We start from the raw sequence: 21,061 nt of genomic DNA, 5'->3' as shown, positions 1-21,061 counted from the left end.
ATCAAAGATATCTCTGGTTTAAATCGTTGCGTTTTCTTGATTTTTCACCAGTTATAAACAAGACCATATATAGGCTGGAAAATGCTATAAATTTTGATTAGCTAGTCTGACCAAGTTTTGAGAAAATCAGCGATTTTTTCTTGCACAATGTTTATTGGGACAGCTATATTTTACTCAGATTGTAACTGTGATTAGGCCTAAGTATGCTTAAATGTAAACGTAAAATATAGTAATTCTGTGTAAGCACGTTTTCTACGTCAATAAAACGATTTTCTGAACAAGTATACTGTAATTCTAAATATAATTCTGTGTAAACAAGTCAACACATATAAACACGGATATCCAGAAAATCGGTAGACGGAAACACGATACTTAAAAAAGTTCTGATAAGGGTTCACAATAGGCTATGGTACAAAGATATTTTGATTAAGAAGGACATGGCGTTTCATTCATAGCAGAATCTTTTTTCACGTTAAAAAAAAAAAAAACACTTTTTTTAATCATGGGATGTACGCATTCATTTTTATAACCTCGATACTGTGTAAATAATTTGTATTTTATTTATAATTAAAACGTGAACAAGCAATCAAAAGTATTGAAACAACATAATATGGGCGTTCCAAGACAAGTTGACAAACACTTGAAAGATAAACAACATCAGTTTCAGGTCCACGATTGCTCAGGGAAATTTCACAGAATGTTAACTCTCCGTCATCTTGTACCCTGAATAATAAGCTAAATTTGATTTGAACTGTCCGATCTAAAACCATGGAGTAATATTGAAAAGAAAAAAAGAAAAGAAACAATAACCTCTCGTTGCTGCTCTTACACTGAAATACTTTGTTTTTGTATTTTGGACCTTCGTTGCCATCTCTGGAAGTGGTTGAAGACATCAAGGGATCAGTTATCATCATATTCTGGTCGGATGAGGAAATTCTGATAATGCACTCTGTCAACATCTATGCATGCCTGTTGAAAAAAGGGCAGTAACAGAATATCTATTCAGAAAAAAAAAGTTCACACTAGGCCCACACTGATTAGGATTGAGGTGAATTAGCGAACCCAGTTATCTGAATTGTCTTTTCTTTTTTAGTTCTTATTAAAGGGATTAATAAGCATACGAGTAACGGTAAATCAAGAGAATACATCAATTGCTTTCACTGGCAATCCATAGACCTTGGGATTAAAAATCCAATGTGCATGTTATGAATTTGAGAGTTATGTACCCCTAGGCCTACGCTGTTATAATGGTAGAGTGTAGGGAGACTACTGGCATTGATAACGCTGCCTGACGCTCAATGGTTTGTGCAGAACAAACGAGCGTTTTTCACGCCCTACGCGCGGGAAACTTAATTATACACTGTAAACCCGTTGGGCAAAATGGGTTGATATGTAGACCAACGTTGGTCAACACATCAACAGGTTAAACTCTTGGGCAAAATCTTCCCAATTCTTGGAAACTTTCTATCCACATTGGGTAATTTCAAACCAATGTTGGGTAAAATTATATTGCCCAACAGTGTTTTACCACATTGGGTAATTTCAAACCAATGTTGGGTAAAATTATATTGCCCAACAATGTTTTACCCAATATTTTTTACAGTGTAGTAGGCGCACTTGTGTCCCTCCCTCTGGAACTCTCGAATGTGGTCACAAAAACACATCAATACTCTTGCCCGGAGTCATTAATAAAATGGAAAAAGAGTCTATCGATTTGTGAAGCCATTTGAATGTTATTAAGGGAATTTCGATATTATTTTTGGCATCAATTTCTAATTATGGAAATCAGTTGGGAGGTTTTATCATAGTCCGGCTGCACACTAGAGGGGTATTATAAGAATAAGGTTATATGAAACTCACGTGTCTGCCTGTATACTTCATCAACGTAGCCAGGGTACCAACCAGATTTGTGAAGGTAGGTCTCTGCTTCGGATTTTCGTCCCAGCACTGCTTCATTAAGCCGTAGCTGGATAATATAAGATATAAAATATTGAAGAATACAATCTATCCTCTAGTTCTGTTGCTGCAAAATACTTTAAACCCAAGAAAAAAGTGTGCTTGCCCGGTTTTAAACACTCTGTTTAAGACCGGTTGGAATCTGGGTTCTAACCAGTCTTAAACAAAGTGTTTAATACTGGCCTAGTACATATTTATTCCCATTCATAATTACCCTTTCGGTCAAAAATCTGAACTTTTTGGTCAAAAAGTCAACATAAGTCAAAAATGTAAAATGTTACCTCATGTTTTTCGGGACACCCCTCTAGCTATAGCCTACTATAGTCGTAAACAACTGCGCATGCCCACGTGAGGATTGTGAACTTTCAACCAATAAAACAGTAAACGGCACTGGAATTCATATTGTACAAATTTCAAGTGACACTGGAAAAAATGTCGGTTTTTATCAACCGTTTAAGACCGGCCATGTGACAGGCTCTCGACCATCTCGACCAATATGAATGGGTAAAATGTCTTAGGTATTTATGAATTGTTTATAAATTTAAATGTTTGATGGTGTAATCGTCTTTGTCGCAATTAAATGAGCTGAATCCGTCCCATCATGTACACAGAGGCATGAACAGACGCGTGGATAGCCATTCTGAATCAACTTATATAATTGTGTGAGTGTGGCAGGGCCAAATTTATCTGGTATATTTTTCATGTATGTAATGTATAGTGTATTGAATAGGAGTAGTTCCCCTTAGAAAAGAAGACCATTTCAGTTTCACTTAAGATTCCCCCCCCCCTTGTTGGTAGTGTTTCCCCCTGTTTGTTTACTTTAGCCCACATGTTCCCCCTATAAAAGCTGCCACATGGTCAAGCCACACTTTAGTTCAACCAGCAGACCAACAGAGACAACTTCATAGTATTTATACCGGTATTTTATGTTCCTCCTAACTGGAGAGCCTGTCCTGTTTGAGCTCTGTCTGCTCGAGTCATTTGGTGAGTTTTCTTTTGTATATTGTCTACTTTTCATTTATCATGTATAATTATTATTAGAAATATAGTTCAGTTTTCTTTTGAAAGTTAATTGTTAGCTTTGAATTGATTCTGGTCAGATTAGATCTTTGAGGAAGCTCCAGTTTGATGTTTTCTTTTACAACTTTTTGTTTCATTTTGTTTCCATTTATTATTTTACTTAAGACACTAGTGTGTTTTACTTCTTTTCCTGATGATTGATTTGTTCCTACTGTAATAAGGAAGCTTTAGTCTTTTCAATGAAACCGGTCTCTTTTGAGTTCTTTTGAGAAAAGTTTCTTAGTTCTGTTTATTTTCATTAACCTTGGTTTTACTTAAGGATAGATTTTTTGGCCTTGTTTTATTACTAAGAAAGGTTGAAAGTTCATTTGCATTCTAGATTTTCATGTTTTTCTTGTATATTTTCTTAGTATTAGATTTAGAGATTTTCTTAAATCCTTCACCGTGTGCTTTAGCTTTTCATTGCAATTTCTTTGTTCTCATTTAACTCACATGGCCTGTGTATAGGATGGTGCCACTGGACGTGTTTTATTACTTGCTAATCCTTCACTTTGGGGATTAGTGTCTCCCACTTCCTTTGTATCTTAGAACTTGTTTATTACATCTTGAATATTCATTAGATCATTTCCTTATATGTTTTCTCTTTTTGTATTTTCTTGTTTACAGACTTTATTCCTGCTTGAGTGTTCTTTGAAAGATCCACTATTCACACTGTGTTGGTTTTAGATTTTAGGGTTAAGTCTCAATTTCTTGGTTTTTGGTTTTAGTCTTTGGTTTTTAGGTTTTATTCTTTGCTTTTAGTTTCTAGTTTTTGGTTTAAGGTTCTTGTGAATAAATTCTTTTTGGTCCTTTTTTTGTTAGAAATCTAGAATTGGTCTCTGGTCTCTATTAATTCAATTTCCTCGCGACTTTTCCCTTCAAAGATCCTGAGTTTAGTTTAGTTTTGTTAGTTAATCCCCATAGAGTCTTAGTTTGTGCGAGTTCCCCCAAGTGTGTCATTTTTCACGGTTACATGAGCGCTGGGAGAAGCTTGACTAGGCGTGCCTATAACAGTCTTGTTTTAATCGTAATGTTTCACAGTCCATCGAATCGGACTAAATGAGACCTTATCGTATTGAATTTGGCGTCAGTACTCTTAAAGTTTGTAAAGCGAATTCGGGATAGGAATGCTGCAAACTTGAAAGATAGTTTTAACATGGTTTTAAAATGTCTTACATTTCACCGTCGCAGTTTCTGGGATGGGGCATGCGGTATCCCGTCATGAGCTCGTTTGCCAGTTTGCTTACGTGGATATTAGCGTAAGGTGTAGCACCTGTGCGGTTGACCAAAAAAACACACACTTTGTTTAACATAAAATAATGTCCTCAAACGAACCCCCAAACACCTTGACGGTCAACAGAAGGCAACAGAAAAATGAACAAAAAAGTTCATCAAACTTACCAAAAGTGGCAATTTCCCAGAGGAGAATTCCAAAGGACCACCTGATGTTTGATATGAATTGCAAGAGAGAAAATATGTTAATAAAATCTTGTCGGCTAGTCCTTTAATACAATGTAGGCTTATAACATATACGGTACATTAAACAAATCGCTTGTCGCGTATAATACTCAAAACTCTAACTGTAAACGCAAACGGTTTATTTGGACACTTAAATCGTCAGGTGTGTCGCTAATGTCGTTGGGCTAAAGATTAATAATTATGGTTACATAGGTAAAAACAAAATTTAAACTGTTATATCGTATGCTTGGATACTGTAATTTCACTGGTCTAGAATGGCCACGTGTCTGGTCACTTATATCAATTTTTACGTTGAGATCAGTGCTATTGCATTCATTGCACGCGCTGCGTGTGGAACCTGCCGGCGCGCTAGCTTCGCGCAACGTCAACCGCTCAGTCAGTTATCAAAAATTTTAGTTATCAAAGATTACATCGCATGATCGCAGTGGCTTATCTCATACAGTAAGTTTCAACCATTTATCTTTTTGACTTACTATAAAAGTTGATTGTTGTGATACGGGCAGGGGCGTCAATCGCTTCTAAAAAGTGGGGGGGGGGGACATACCTTGATCAGAACTGATGCGAGCGGGAAGCGTAAAGCCCTTACAGCGTGCCAAAAAATATAGATTCTAGATGCTCTGTGGTGTGATCTGAGGCAATTACTTACCACTTTCTTCCATGCTTTAACTACTATTTCTTAGCAAAAGATAATTATTTGAACATCGTTTTCGAGGTTGGAGTCATTGAATCAGCTACCGGTATTCTGAGCTATAGGCGTGTGGTTCGGAGCCCGCTTAAGGGCCCCGAAAAAAATGATTCTAGATGCTCTGATTTCTGACCACTTTCACCAATATTTTCTTAGCAAAAGATATTGATTTAAAAATAATTTTAGAGGTTTTCTCAGCAAAAGGCATAGGGTTCGGGGCCCGCTTAAATGCTCTGTGGTGCGATCTGAGGCAATTTCTGACCACTTTAACCAATATTTTCTAAGCAAAATATACATTGTAGTACATAATAGGGCCGTAAATGAGACACGAGTTCAAAAATCTAGAGGGGGGGGGGGGATTTGATATTGCGTCCCCCACCCTTCAAACAGTGTGTGTGTGTGTTGTGGGGGGGGGGGGTTGACATGTCCCCCTGTCTCCCCAGGATTGACGCCCATGGATACGGGATATGGAAGTTAACCCCCTCGAGGCGTGTAGCACTCGCTACATAATATAATGATAAAATCTGAGACAAACAAACCGAAGGGCGTGGCTAACTAGCAAACGGCGATAGGTCAATGTTACATCAAATAGACGAAAACTTACACGTCACTCTGGGTCGTGTAGGTATTTTGGGTCAGAGATTCAATGGCCAGCCAGCGGAATGGAACACGTTGCTGTTAAAAAAGTAAATTTCATTATTTCATATAATCCAGACGTTTCATTTTACCACATCTGCATTTTAAAAGAATGACGTATTGAATGGCGCATTGAATGACGTACTGAAACCAATCTTTCACATAGTAACTTGTGTGACCAGTCGTGTTTTGCAACAGACAGGTCTCAGTAACATTTCTTATATAATCATAAGCATAGTACTAAGGCTGTACAATGGGATGAGCCATTATTTTGATAACATAAATAGCGCCCTCGTTAAATAAACATTTTATTGCAACGCCCTCGCTTGGTTCCTTAACTTTCCTGCAATCACATTCTAGCGCATAGCTAGCTGCATTGATCAGGAACATTCCAACATACCTCGCATTCTAGAATATTGTTCAGTTTTTCTGAGCTGCATTGTGTGCTGCATAGCTTAGCTTCCGTGTAATGACAAGGCATTGCTAGAGACACCCATCCACTTGCATGCGATCAGACCACACCTAAATTTTTAGAAGTGCTCTGATTACCGTTCAACTACATCTAGTTGGGGACAATTTCCCCTTCGGTTGGTGGTGGCACTTACAACTGTCTGTCCAATTGGCTGTCGTTTTTGTATATATATTCGAGAGAGCCACAGTGTATATTCTGTATGTACATATGAATAAACCATTGAATTAAATTTAGTCATCTCTCCGAGTCCACTCGCTTCACATCAATATTAACTTTAAATAGCCTTCGGCCACATGAGGAGTTGCCCTACCAAACCTTACAATAACTCTTCCCTTGGCTACACTTGCTACACGGGCGTACGCACTACTGAATACCACAAAGATCACATTGATTATTATGTAAAAGCGTAAATTACCTGAGAGGCTTGAATATAGACATCATCTCCTCGCGACAGCCCGAAATCAGACACTTTGGCGACCAAATTGCCGTCTAGCAGAATGTTTCTTGCAGCCAAATCACGGTGAATTACCTGTAGTATTAGGGTAAAACATAAAAATAGGTAATTTTCAGGTTTCAGATACTATTTTTATGGGGATATAACAGAATAAACCGAAGCTCCACCGACGGTCTAATTTTCATTTTTAGCCACAAGTATGCAAGTCTCACTCGAGTCAGGTGTATGCTTAAATGCTGCCACCTGCCACCCCACTCACTACAAATTAAAAATATTTTTCTTCACTTTCTTTTAAACTAGTACAGTCACAGTAATTGTGTTTTTGTAAAGTAAACGAAAGTCAATCCTTGCCAATTACGTAGGATTAAATCAATGCGTTCTTACATTTGTATCCACTTCGTAATCATGACACGTACGGCATATCCATGCACTGAAAAATTGCTGGGGTTAATTTTACACAAGAAAAGGTGAAAACTGCAACTACCCAAAATTTGGTTGTTTTATAAACAATAATTGTGTGGGTTAGAATTTCTGTTAAATTCAACCAAAAGCTGTAGTCATATAGGCTACAGGACAAGCTTAAATTTGGTCTTGTATTGCCACAACTTTTGGTTGAATTTAACAGAAATTCTAACACCCAAAAATTGGTTTTTAAACACCCAAATTTTGGGTGGTTGCAGTTTTCATCCTTTCCTGGGTAACATTACCCCAGGCAAGTTTTTAGTGTGGTGGCACCCGATAAATGAATGTATTTCGAAATATAATGAAATGTGCGGAAGTGAAAACAATGGACTTTCTGCGGGGGGGGGGGGGTAGTGACTCCAAATATAGCTAACTAATTAAAAACCATACGCTGCATTCGAATGAAATTTGAGTTGAATATGTGACCTAACTTGCTCTGTTTTTTTATACCTTCAACTTGGAGAGGTGTTTCATCCCCTTGGCAACATCCAGGGCAAAACCAATCAGCTGGCCTGAAGACATGGCGCCCCCCCACTGTGAGCGAGCATTCCGCAGAAAGCTGCGCAGATCACCACCAGGAATATACTCCATTGCAACATACATAACACCTGATAAAAGGAGCAAAACTAAATAATGTGTTGTGGCACTCAAGCCGAAATTCTGTCGTTAAAGATAAAGAATGGTATGAACATGATTTTCTGCAAGTGTAATCAATCGTAAATATCTCGGAAGCTGCGGGCCAAAACGAATTCGTGTTCATGCATGAGTCACGTGATGGGGCCATGTAATTTCCGGAAGGGGTAGTATTTTGAGTATAAAATAACATCAGGTTTTTGACCCCAGTGACCCCATGGTGATCTTTGACCCCCGTTTGTCATGTGACATATAGGAGCAATAGACAATATCAACAGTTGTTACTAAATAACTGATGGACTAACGGAAAGACATGGTGATTTGTTGAGCTGCTATATCGCAGCCAAAATGTAAAGCTACAAATAAATGTATAAATTCCGAGTACAATTTTCCAGAAAAAAATCGTGTAATAATACATGTAATAATCGGTATGATTTGGGACTGGCAGTTAGCCCCAACTGTCATGATGATAATGGTAAGGTTTCAATGTTGGGGAGAGAACCTTTATTGGCCTACCATTATGTTGGCATGCACCAAGAAGAAGGACCACATTTGGGTGATTTCCGATTTTGGTCATGGTTCGAAACTCCTTCATGAAGTTTTCATGTTCAGCCGATAATGCACGTTCTATAAGGCACAATCAGGAAAATATGGAAAGAAAAACAGAGGTAGAAAAACCTAAAGTTGGTCAATATTGTACTGCTTAATAATCAAGCACAATATAAATTGTTTAGGCGAAACATAGTCACGTGTATGTACCATGCACAGCTGTTGATTTGCATTTTACAATTTAGGTCTAAAGATATAAAGTAATTTTTGGAAGGGTTCGATCCATTTTTGTGCAAAGTCCAAATATTATGTTTTTGTGGATTTTTTGCTGTCGTAATTTTGTGTGTGTGATTCGCTGTTTCAGTAAACATGGCAGTATGCCAATGAGCAAATTTTATAACAAATGTTTTCAATTGGCAAATGCTTGGGTTATCAATTTGAACAGAATACCGCTAAACTAAACAGTGTCCTCCTGCAAAAACATCACAGCAACAGCGCCCTCGGTTGTTCGAAAAAAACACTGAAAATTCTCAAAATTTTAAATAAAATTAAACCAAAAGAGATGTCAAATAGTTTTCATACATTTTAAGAGGAGTTGCACAAAATATGTTCCCAAGGAAAGTTCATCTCGTGGATCCATTAACTAGCAATCCAACAAGGTCAAGTAAGTAAGAAGATTTTATTTTTGTTTAAGGCACGATGGGATTTATTGTTTTAAAATCGTAATTCACCTTTCAGGAGCTTGATTGCTGCATCGATAATCTGCCCACCCCTCCTCACAGTTCCCGCCCTGACTTCACCAAAGTTTCCCCTTCCAAGTATGAATTCCTCGACATTTAGATCATTCCACAAAATCTGCCACTTCTTGGCCCACAGCGGGAGGTCCGTATCATCATACCGTGGATCCACTGGAGTTCCATTGACTGGCGTTATCTGTGGTGAAATGTACACATCCGGTCACATTAGTACCATTTAATAATAGGACACCTAAGTTACGGTAGAAGCATTGTGACATTTCCGGAATTTTGTGTGGGCAACAATTAAGAGGCTCGGTGCTCCATTTTTCTCCATGTTAGGTAAAAGAAGGTCCTTATCGTATAGTACTGCTGTAACGATTGCACTATTGTTCAGCCAGCCAGCCAGCCAAGCCATCCGGCCGGCCCGGAAGCCGGCCAGCCGGGGAGCCAGCCGGGGAGCCAGCCAGCCATCCGAGAGCCAGCCTGCAGCCAGCGGGGTGCCAGCCAGCCAGCCTGCCAGCCAGCCAGCCAGCCAGCCTGCCAGCCAGTCAGCCAGCCAGCCACCCAGGCAGCAATCAGGGGAGGCAGCCAGTCAACCAGCTTGCCAGCCAGCCTGCCAACCAGCTAGCCACCAGCCAGCCAGCAAACCTGTGCAGTCAGTCAGCCATCCAGTCAGTCCGCCAGTCAGACAATCATCCGGCATTAACTTTACTTTTTTGATAAAGATTTGTTTAAGAAATTAATCAGTTTTTTAAACCGAATTAACACAATCCATTGGATTAGACGTACATTTGGTTTGCCATTTATCTCTCCGTCTTCTTTTCGACGCGCCTTCCAACACTTTGCAGCAAATATCATTATTGCTACTAATATAATGAGTACGCCTGTTGAACCAAACGCAGCAATTATGATCAACTGTGTGGTGTTCGGCTCAGTACCTGGAAAATGGAAAACACAGGGCAGTCTAACGATGACGAACAGAGCATACTTTTTGAAACGTCGAGTTCAACCAATTGGTTCTTCTAAGAACCACACAACTCACAAAGAGATATCGTTCACATGGTGTTACCGCAAACCTCCCATTCATTGATCATGTCCACCATGCAAACCTTTAAGTTCATTTAAAGCTTTAACAATATTATGTTCCTGTACAGCTACTACAAATAGTTCGAAATATATTTGACCTATTAACAGTCTCTGTGTATCAGAGGCACTTTGAGAAGCCGCTTTCATTAAAATAATTATTTGAAATTTAAGGTAACCATTGAAATGGTGTAAGTATACCACTTTTTGGTGATATAGGTAAAGAGGAACATTTTTAAGGATCAGCATAGTATGAGCCTAAAAGGACGAATTGCCACTGACAAATTAACAATGTCCAAAGCTGAAACAAGAAACGATTGTTCAAAGCGAATAACATCAAAAAAATCGGCACACTTTTCACTTACCCGTTTTAACAGGTGTTAAGAAAGGGCTTGACATGTACACTTCCTGCAAATGTAACACGGAATTTTTATTCGAGCAAAACGTTAGGAAGACAGTTTAATACAAACCCTAAACTCAATGGCAAATTTTTCAGCCACGATAACCAATTATGCGCAGTAAATTGCCAAAACAAATGATTTTTAACTACTCCTTTAAGTACGTCTTAATCGTATTCGAACACCACGTGATCAATAAGTCTTACTCTCTAAACGAGCTGGTTCGATACGTGTTACTACAAGGACCTAGTGGATTGATTACAGATTGACAGTACAGGATGTCGTGTAGCTTCGGTTTTTGCATACGCGTTAAGACCATTTTGGTGCTGCACCGTCCTTCAATTTTAGGGATCCATTCATTTAAATGACAACTCACCCCATTAGGTTTCAACACAAATGCCCTTAGGAAAGCTGTATACCAAGTATTGGCTTTCAGCGGTCCATTGTCGCCAATGTGATCATAGATAGTAGCTCTCTTTCTCTTACTCCTTCTAGAGCCATTTCCCCGGCATCTGGAAACTCTTCCCGAGCCAATCTCTACGGTCTCAGTAGTATCCAAATCAGACCTTATCGATTTTTTTTTCAGAGGAAAATTCCGAGTGTTACATTGAAAGTAGTATAATGAGGAATCACATTGTAATATTATTCTCGGTATTGATAACCCTTGCAATCTTAGACCTGCTCTAAACGCCTTGACACTGCCGTGTCAAACCCGATTGGGTTGAGCCTTGCAATAGCTAATCAATTGCACGGCAGGACGGTGCTCTAAACTCCAAGCTCAAGAGACGAACTAAATGGATCTAAAGTAGTACGGCAGGTTAAACTAACATTCAAGCATTCCTAAAATGTTTCCCCAACTTCAAACAGATTCGAGGACGGCAGCGGCAGTGCCATGCCACTGCCGTTAAAAATGACCATAGCACGGCAGACACCTTCAAGCCAAAGAATGGTGCCGTATAGAATCTCGTCTTCCTCGAGACAATACAGGACGAGTAATAAAAAAGGAAACCCAAATGGTGCCCCCTTTTTTTCAAGGAAGTTCTACATTTAGCGCTTTCTAGATCTAGGAAGTGAAAGCCCAGTTAAGAAGCTTTGTTTTACTCAAAGAATAATTCAAATCACTCATATACTTTTCCATTTATGGAATTATGAACACAAACATAGTTCTAAAATTTTGTCCACGGATCACGTTTAAGGTACGTGTAATATTTCATTACAATGTAACCATGTTGTATCATGAAAACGATATCAGAACAATCACATAAGTCTCGGGGTAGCCAAGTAGAAGGCATGGCAAGACCACAGACTCTTGACATTATAAAGCATGTTGTTTTAACATTAGAAGCAGAAGGTGTTTAAATAAAGGTGCTGATAAGTGACAGTTATCATCATGGTTATAAGAGTGTTCTGATGTGTTTTTTTTTTCTGATGTGTGAATTGTCATATTTTACTTACCTTGATTGTGATCCATGGACAAAATTATAAAACTTTGTGCTTAAAAAATCATAACTTGAAAAGTACGTAAGTGATTTGAATGATATAAAAGAAAGCTTATTACTGAAGCTTTCACATCATAGATCTGGAACTCGCTACATGCAGAATTTCTTTAAAAAAAAAGGCATTATTAGGATTTCCTTTTTCTTTTACTCACCCTGTGATTAGTTGACTTAATACCAGATTTAATGACTTGATAAAGACTCCTTCAATTTTTGTTCAATCTGAGATGAACTAAAGATGAAATCCAACTTACCCTCCTTTAACCAGTGCAATATAAGGCACTCCAGGAGTGCTTTGGGCCTCTTCATACGTTACCATGGTTTCCGGAGGATAGTCTCTGTCAGGATCCATGTTGCTGATCTCTTCACCCCCAAGCACTTCCTTGACTACAATGTCATAGCAACTGTACGGATAATTACGAGAAAATACATGTAGTTACTTTGATGAACGTATTAAGGTAAGGTTGAAGATGGTCAAAAAATACATTTTACAAGTTACAGCTACATGCTAGCAAAAACCTAAGTTTAATCGTGCACAGCGAGATTCCAAAATAATCCCAAAACCCGGACGAAAAATACAATCACAGACAGTGAATGAGATAGGTGTAGCACTTCAAGGCACTTAAGTACACATTTGATATTGTCTATCGCAGTCTGCATCGACATGCAATATTCTTTGCAGTATGTTATCTTCGGTCTTTGTTTGAAAATACCGACGCAATCAGAGAGCGAATTAGGGTAGAGTCGACTTGAAGATAAAAAAACCCCTTAGATTTAATAAGAACATAAATTAAATAAAACAAAAATAATTTCTGGAAACACTCCTCAGTACCTGACATTGCCTCTAATCCTATCCATTGGCATGATAGTCATCATGAAGCTAGTTGGAGTGACTTCGCTTTGACTGGGAAGCAATGGTGCAGGAGGACCAGCAGAGTTAGAATTTGCTATTGAAAAAAATAAATCCAGTTTGATTGATCGTATGTTACCCAGACGTGATTTTGTTCCAACAGTAAAATTTATCAATTGTTTGCATATCTCGTGACCAGCGTACAAGCAAACCTAAAGATAACGTAGGTCATTTGCATAATATACCTTCAACAGTCACCGAGAAGAAACAGTGCGCGGTGTGTCCAGCCGCGTCAGTCGCTGTGCATATGACGTTCCGGGAACCTATTCCAAACGCAGAGCCTGATGTTGGTGAACATTCAACAATGGTTGGAACGCCGCCGGAATCAGTGGCAATAGGGTCATCCCACGTCACCGTTGCGGTCATAGTCGCTGATTCTGCCTCTTTAACCAAAGCTGACGGACAAGTGCCGGCCACAAAGACTGGAGGAATGTTATCTGCGAAGTATGTAAAACCAGATCGAAACAGTAAATCGTGATTCATAAGGGAAAGTTTATAAGCCTTCCATAGTGAAGACATCAGTGTGTCTTCTTTATTTTGTTACGTTGATATTATTTTGTAGCGTGTACGACAGTATATACCATTACCTATGCAAATTCTTCCATCGCCAGTGTATCCAGTTAGGCAAGTGCAAGTATATCCTCCTGGTGTATTGGTGCAATATGCGTTGCTACCGCAGTCATGACCACCTTCAATAGATGTAGCGTTACATTCATCAAAATCTGCGAAATGACCAATGGTAGGTATTGATGTTAAGCTAAACGCGACATTGTACTCTATAGTTTCGTCGGGTAAGACAAAGCTATACTTTTAACCTCTTAATGTAATCACATCGCGAACAAAATGTAAAGTCTCGTCACTAGAGGAATTTTCCTTCAGCATTATTTCTACAGTATTTTCCTTAAGTTGACGCACGTAATTTGTTTCTTTGCAACATATTTTAAAAGATAAACTTAATATCACATCACACACAAAACATATCAGCAAGCCCCGTCACTCACCGATTTTACTTTGCATATGAGTTACATAAAAACCAAACGAAAACTCTGACTGAAGTTTATTGGGAAAGAAACTAAGAAAAAGAGCCAATCAATTACCATTTGATATTGTGGTTGACTTTTTAGAGAATCGAAAGGTCTAACCTGAAACACTGACTGTTATTGTACAATTATTCACAAAAGTTAGCCCAGCAGCATCAGTAGCTGTACATGTCACAGTCTGGTCACCGATCTCAAAGATAGACCCTGATGGTGGTGTGCATTCAACAGTTGGAGGGACGCCGCTTGAATCAGTGGCTGTCGGTTTGGTCCATGTCACTGTTTCCGTTGAGCTTCCAGGACCTGCGGTTCGATTCAGTGCTGAAGGGCAGGTACTAGACCAGATTACAGGTCGGTCAGAATCTATCAAATGAAAAAAATAAAAACATTGAACTAAACATTTCAATACTGATCTGACATTAACCACAAACGATGACTCGAATGCGTGATTTTATGCAAAGTGGACATTATAACCTCGTACTGGATGAAGGCCTTCATCTACTTGTACATGTAATCACAAGAGACACACCTGAACAAAAGTTGACATCGCCAACAAAACCAGCGTTACAGATACACGTGAAGCTGCCAGCTGTGTTGCTGCATTGAGCATTGACATGACAACTGTCAATTCCAAGGGCACACTCATTGATATCTACAAAGAAAACCAAAAGAACACTGAACCCAGTTTGACATAATTATAATCCTGTTGATATAGTTACAGTATACACTCTCGATTGGCACTTCCCACGCTATCATGCTCAAAATATAGCTTATCACGCATACGATATTGCTTACAAACTATGCAAAGATCAGAAGCTATATACCTCGTTTGACGTGCAGGCTATTTTTGTTTTGTTAGACAAATATTTAAGTGTTAAGCAAACAATCTGTAAACAGCTCATGACAATTGGTGCCGGCGGACCTACCTGTGCAATAACGCCCATTCCATCTGTAGCCGACACTGCAATTACAAATAAAACTTCCCGCAGTATTGACGCAATGAGCGTTGTCATGACAATCATGCTGACCAGATGAACATTCATCAACATCTAGTAGACAAAAAAAATATCTACAAATCGTCAAAAATTCGTTTACACAAGTCAATCACGATTGAGTGTAATCGTTATATACATGTAAATATTATGTTGTTATTTCAAAACTAGTACTGGTGCAGGGAGAAGGTAAAATATGGGAAATGCTGATACTCTTTGTTTCATTACTTTTCGCCAAAGACTTACGATTAAAGAAAAGTGTGACGCTACCAAGCGTTCTGTACTTTTATTCGACAAATGTACTATTATTCAACAAATGAGCAGTCATTGTCTACCAAACTGAAGGTAAAATTATGAAGTTGGTAATGATGATGGTTTTGCACCTGAAATCATGATTTTTAAACAAAGGATTCCTGGCATAGGATTAGTGAACAGAGACATTATTTTGTTTGTCGCAATCTAGCCTACAATTGAATAAAGAAGCGGTAATGTTAAAGCTAGAGTCCATCATTTGCAGAATTCCGTAGTAACATGTAAGGCTTCAGGGTGGATCCAGCTTTCAGAAAACGGGGGGTTGATATACGGGGAGGGGGTTTGAGTCTATATGAGGGGCGCCGAAGGGGGTCGTGCATGGTCCGGGGCATGCCCTTTGACAATTGGCATCCCGTCCCTTCTAGATCTGCTACTGAGTTTTAATACTCTCCAATGAGTATAGTAAGATTAAACAAGCTTTGAGACATTCCCACAGACTTGTGCATACATTTTTGTCTGACTTTGCTGACCCCTAACCCCAATTTTACCTTATCCTGCCCCAATGACTTTTGGTAGTTTTACTAAGCGGACCACAAGCAATCAATCTAGTTGATTTACGACAATAAATGTTGCCTCTTAATAGGAGCTGAGGAATTATAGGGAGGCATTGAAATAGTCATGTCTCCCAAAGATTAAACTTCTGACTCTAAAATGTCTCCCAAATGGTATAGTTACGATAGTTACCAAACGATTCCAAAGCTAATTAACAATTGATCAATAAAGTATTTGTGTTCAATTTAGTTTTTCTCAGTATTGTCGGCATAATAAGATTGAAATTATTATCTTCTGGGATGGAGGTCTGCAAATTTAATTGTCACATACGCACCTGAACAATACTGCCTACTGCCCATTTTGCGGCCAATTTCACGAAATTTTGCACGAAGCAATGCCCAGGTTAGGTGGTGGAATACAACAAAACACAAAACCATCGAACTGTACCTGTGCAAGTCCTTCCACTGCCCCTGTATCCGGTATTACAGGAGCAAGTGTAACTCCCCTCAGTGTTTGTACATCCAGCATTATCGTGACAATCATCAGTTCCTTTAAGACATTCGTCGATATCTGCGAAATGCGTAAATCACAATTATAGTGCGGTAACAGGAACCCCCGCCCCAGGAACCCCCGACCATCACTACTGTGCGCCAGTTGAATAAACCAGGATCACACAAACTCAAAACAGTAAACTCAGGAGACAATGAATTGTGGTGTAATAATTGGTTTTCCCCATGCGTTATGTTGGATTCACATTGATACATTAAGCCCAATTTATAAGCTTTCTTTCAGTACAGGAATCATTCAAATCACTCATGCAATTTTCAAGTTTCGGAATTTTAAACACAACCACCGTTTACAAGTTCTGTCAACGGATCAGCAAAACGAAAACAAATCACATAGGAACGGTGTGTGAATTATTTTCGTTTTGCTGAAAGAACGCACACTTTTTTGTGATCCGTACGTGGACAGAACAATAGTCCCCACATTTGGGTTTCGGGTTTTTTTTTTACTCACCCTGTACATTTATTCATCCTTTTTGTGTTTGTACAAGATTGTACACATTGTGAGCAATGGAAATATTGAACTTGTTCAGAAATGTTGAGAATTGATTGACTGACTGACTGGCTATACAACCATGTCTAGACACTGAACAAAAAAGGACAAACCCAATAAAAAAACGTAAAACGCATTGTTCATACTGTGACAAATCTATTAATATCTTGGTGGATGCCTAGAGGTTAAACAATTATAAGCACTGACCAGATCGTCAGTTGAATCGACGACAATTAAGGGGCGTTGTTGGAAATGTTGGCGAACCCACAAGCTGGAGGACTGTACTGATGCCAGGTTCTTCCGTTAACTTTGGCTCAACTTTCAGTCTCTGCTGCTGCTGTGCTACTTTCGCTCCGACAAAGCGAGCCTTTGACCTTGAGAACTTTGACCTTGTGCTAGCTCATTTTTTCTGTCTTTCATAGACATAGACTCTCAGATGCCATAACTCTGCTAACCACAGCATTCTGTGCTGAGGATTAACAAATTATGTGCTACCTGCGTGAGCCCCCAAAATAATAGGGTGCGTTTGAGCGTGTTACTCTTGCTACTCCTGAGTGCAGGAAAATGTTGCGTGCGCATTACTCTCGGTGCAGGAGTATATAGTGGAGCTGCTAAGCGACAAATCGTGCACTTTGTGGTAAAAGCATGAAATTTGGCATGTGGGGTCAATATGGGCTAGAAATCATTTTAAGATCGGGACCCATCCTGGATTTTGCCCATTTTGGGGGCGGAGCTTGATTTTTTGAAAAAGGGGGTGCAAACAATAAAAACTCATAAAACTGTATTTAACATCCATTTTCTAGTTTTTCTATGCTTTGAAAATAAACTTAAACATAAAATAAGACATTCTAGCGTTTTAGCGCCTGTTATTTTCCACCCATTTTGTGGGCGTGGCCTAAATGTGTAAAAAAGGCGGTATATGTCAGCAGTTTGGTTCAAATATGGAAAATACCTTTCAGTTGGGTGGTAAAATCTTGAAAATTGGCATGTTTAGTCGAAATGGGCTGAAAATCATTTTAAGAGGTGGATCCATGTTGGATCTTGCCCATTTTGGGGGCGGAGCTTGATCGGTTAAAAAGGGGAGTGCAAAATTTAGAAAAATGGTATTTAACATCCATTTTCCTTTGTTCTTCATGCTTTTAAATAAACAGAGGCATGATAAAAAAAAATTCCAACTTTCACACACTTGTTATTTTTACCCTTTTGTGGGTGTGGCCTAAATATGAAAATGAGGCCGCACATTTGAGCAGCTTGATTCAAACGAGGGAAAATCATCACTTTTGCTGGTAAAAACACAACTTCTGTTAAATACAGTTTTTCTAAATTGTTATTTGTTTGCACTCCCCTTTTTAACCGATCAAGCTCCGCCCCCAAAATGGCAAGATCCAAGATGGGTCCACCTCTTAAAATGATTTTCAGCCCATTTCGACTAAACATGCCAATTTTCAAGATTTTACCACCCAACTGAATGGTATTTTTATATATTTGAACCAAACTGCAAATATATACCGCCTCTTTTACACATTTAGGCCACGCCCACAAAATGGGTGGGAAATAACAGGTGTTTACAAGCTAGAATGTCTTATTTTATGTTTAAGCTTACTTTAACGCATAGAAAAACGAGGGAAATGGATGTTAAATACAGTTTTTATTGTTTGCACCCCCTTTTTCAAAAAATTAAGCTCCGCCCCCAAAATGGGCAAAATCCAGGATGGGTCCCGATCTTAAAATGATTTCTAGCTCATTGCGACCCCGCATGCCAAATTTCATGCTTTTACCACAAAGTGCACGATTTTGGCCAAAAATGGACCTAAGCAGCTCCACTAATACTCCCGGTATGACGGAGAGCATACTCTTGCTAGCCCGCGGGTCGTACCCCTGCCGTTCGTGCGCTCAGGAATATACTCGCGTTAACACGAGTAGCACGCTCGAACGCACCCATAATGAACAAAAAAGTTGTCTTGCTATACGCATGCCCATAAGCCATAATCCCGCCAACCCATGGAATGTGCTTACCCGTAAACACGGGATTTTTTGTTACACTTTATGGCGAGATATTTCTTCGCCATGAAATTGGGCAAGGGTATTTTAAAACTACTCTTCTGCGAAAGAACCATACCGTTTGACTCACTACTTACCCTGACAATGGTAGTCGTATCCCACTGGATCGCAAGTAAACCCATCATGCTGAGAATGAACTGTGTGAAAATAAAAACGAAAACATTCGCAAATGCCCAATGGTCCAGCCTTCATGGAAATTTACATTGTGGACGACTTTTTTTTGGTCACCGCAGGCAACCATAATGATTTTCACTTATTAGGAACATAATGTCCGCTTGTAATGTAATTATCCAACAGTTAATTTTGGCCAATATTGTGTGGTAAACACATGGAATAACTAATTCCAAACCAAAAGTCGTCGGGATACGAAACAAATTTCATGTGTTTTGTTATAAATAACAACATGGCGCAACGATTTCACTGGATACCTGATTATATTAGTTAAAGTGAAGTTTTTCGTACGACTAATCCAATACCACATCATCAATAGCCTAAAATATTTTGGATTATGTGATTATCCTATATAAAAAAAACTTCACTGACCATTGACAGTTAATGGCACCAGGAACAGCATCAGAAAAACCAGACGCTTCATCATGCTTTGCTGTCACGGTTGTATACCGGTACCTAACAGTGGAAATAATGCAAAAACGTGAACTTCCCATCGTGCACATTGTGGTCAATTGGAAGGTTGTTCGCTTTAAATTTTTGTAGGCGCGATCGGGCGATCGGGCGATCGCGCTGCGCTTTCTGTCGATCTTGCCGCCATCGGTCGATCGTGCCACCATCAGGGTGCAACCAAGTAAAAAGTCTAAAAGTCCGTCCGCCGAGCTCATGTACAAAAGCTATACACTCAAATCCTTCTATATTAGAGAGTTCTGAGAGCCCTGGAATTGGGAAATCGAAGACATTATGGCACTGTACCTCTTGCCTGGACGTGGGGCTTCCAATTCTGAGCATTTTGGATGCAATTGGGTCCAAAAGTGGTGCTATTTAGCCATCTTGTGGGGGGATCCTTTTTTTCAAAATGGCTACTTTTCCAGTTTGAAAAACATCTTTTGTTTTAGGGGTAATCTTCTTTGGATGAGAATTTCTTCAAAAAGTCATCAGTCAACCCACCAAAAATTGAAAAGAAAATGAAAGTTACACATGTTGATCATCGTTTTCTGTGCAGCTGTACCTGTGGGAGTTCTGAGTATTTTTTTTTTTTAAAGATTCTTGAAGTATGGCGATGTAACACTGGTGTCTATGGGGATATATTTGCGTGGGTGCACCCATCAGTCGATCACCTTTTCTGTCTAAATTCATGGCTCTGGATGATAGTTTTGAAAAAGGCACGCAAATCTGACATCGTGCAAGTGCATTTTCTGCGCGATCGCGTGATAGCGCAGAGCAGCATCAACACGTTATCACATTTAAAAATCTTTGTTCATCTTTTTATCTTTTAAAAATCATAAAGAAAAACTTTTTTTTTAATGTAGTTTTTCCTGGTGTTGAATTCTAATTCTTATATTCAATTTTGTCGAAGAATAATATCAGTTGCTTCTCGCAATATCAATTAAGTCATTTATCATTTGCAAATATTCGTCAATACAGACTGAATTCGAATGACAGCATTTTGATATCGAAATCGTATTATGTCAATCAATTTAAAACTTGTTAAATAAATTACTTTGGTGTGTGCTAAAGCATTTTCCTTGCAGCCTTGAGCACAATTCGGCACATTTGTTCGCATGTTGTTATCAGGCCAATTAACTCAAGCCAAATAAGTGTGCTTAACTCAGAGAGCAGTTACCAAATACAAGTGTACAGTACCAATATTTGACCCGGGGCTGAAATGGCTTTACCAAATTTGAAATAGTATGATAAATGACCAAAACTTATTTTGGGAAAAGCGATTTAAACTTTTAAATTTGAAAATTTACTCTGAACTATAACTTGTTAAATGAATGGAGTACCGTTCCGATTTTTGTACTGTGGTAAACATTGCCTAAGGCAATATCTTGGATTCCCACGCATAAAGCCATTTGACCTTTACTTCTGGTGTTACCGGACGTTTATTGAGATTTGAGTATAACTTGAAAACGGAAGGCAAATGAACA

General features: G+C 39.0%; 1 protein-coding gene across 1 annotated transcript; it reads right to left on the bottom strand.

The window, feature by feature from the left end:
• Positions 1-900: 900 nt before the first annotated feature.
• Positions 901-19,554, bottom strand: LOC119727911 (ephrin type-A receptor 3-like). Its single transcript, XM_038199989.1, has 19 exons — positions 19,503-19,554; positions 19,037-19,096; positions 16,290-16,412; positions 14,973-15,095; positions 14,576-14,698; positions 14,218-14,409; positions 13,597-13,731; positions 13,195-13,446; positions 12,932-13,046; positions 12,416-12,503; positions 9,117-9,318; positions 8,353-8,463; positions 7,654-7,811; positions 6,703-6,816; positions 5,784-5,854; positions 4,417-4,457; positions 4,192-4,288; positions 1,861-1,966; positions 901-969 (listed from the first exon to the last, which is right to left on the bottom strand). The coding sequence occupies exons 1-19, from the start codon at positions 19,552-19,554 to the stop codon at positions 901-903; spliced, it is 2,232 nt and encodes a 743-aa protein (XP_038055917.1).
• Positions 19,555-21,061: the final 1,507 nt, after the last annotated feature.

The sequence above is a fragment of the Patiria miniata genome, unplaced genomic scaffold, assembly GCF_015706575.1.
Source record: "Patiria miniata isolate m_02_andy unplaced genomic scaffold, ASM1570657v1 HiC_scaffold_20, whole genome shotgun sequence".
Lineage (NCBI taxonomy): Eukaryota > Metazoa > Echinodermata > Asteroidea > Valvatida > Asterinidae > Patiria > Patiria miniata.
This window is presented reverse-complemented; position numbering and strand designations above follow the sequence as displayed.

Coding starts and splice junctions, on each gene's coding strand:
- LOC119727911 (XM_038199989.1), bottom strand. CDS start 19,554: ATGAAGCGTCTGGTTTTTCTGATGCTGTTCCTGGTGCCATTAACTGTC. Junction 19,097..19,502: donor GGTGCCATTAACTGTCAATG/GTCAGTGAAGTT, acceptor ATTTTCACACAG/TTCATTCTCAGCATGATGGG. Junction 4,289..4,416: donor CTGGGAAATTGCCACTTTTG/GTAAGTTTGATG, acceptor TCAACCGCACAG/GTGCTACACCTTACGCTAAT.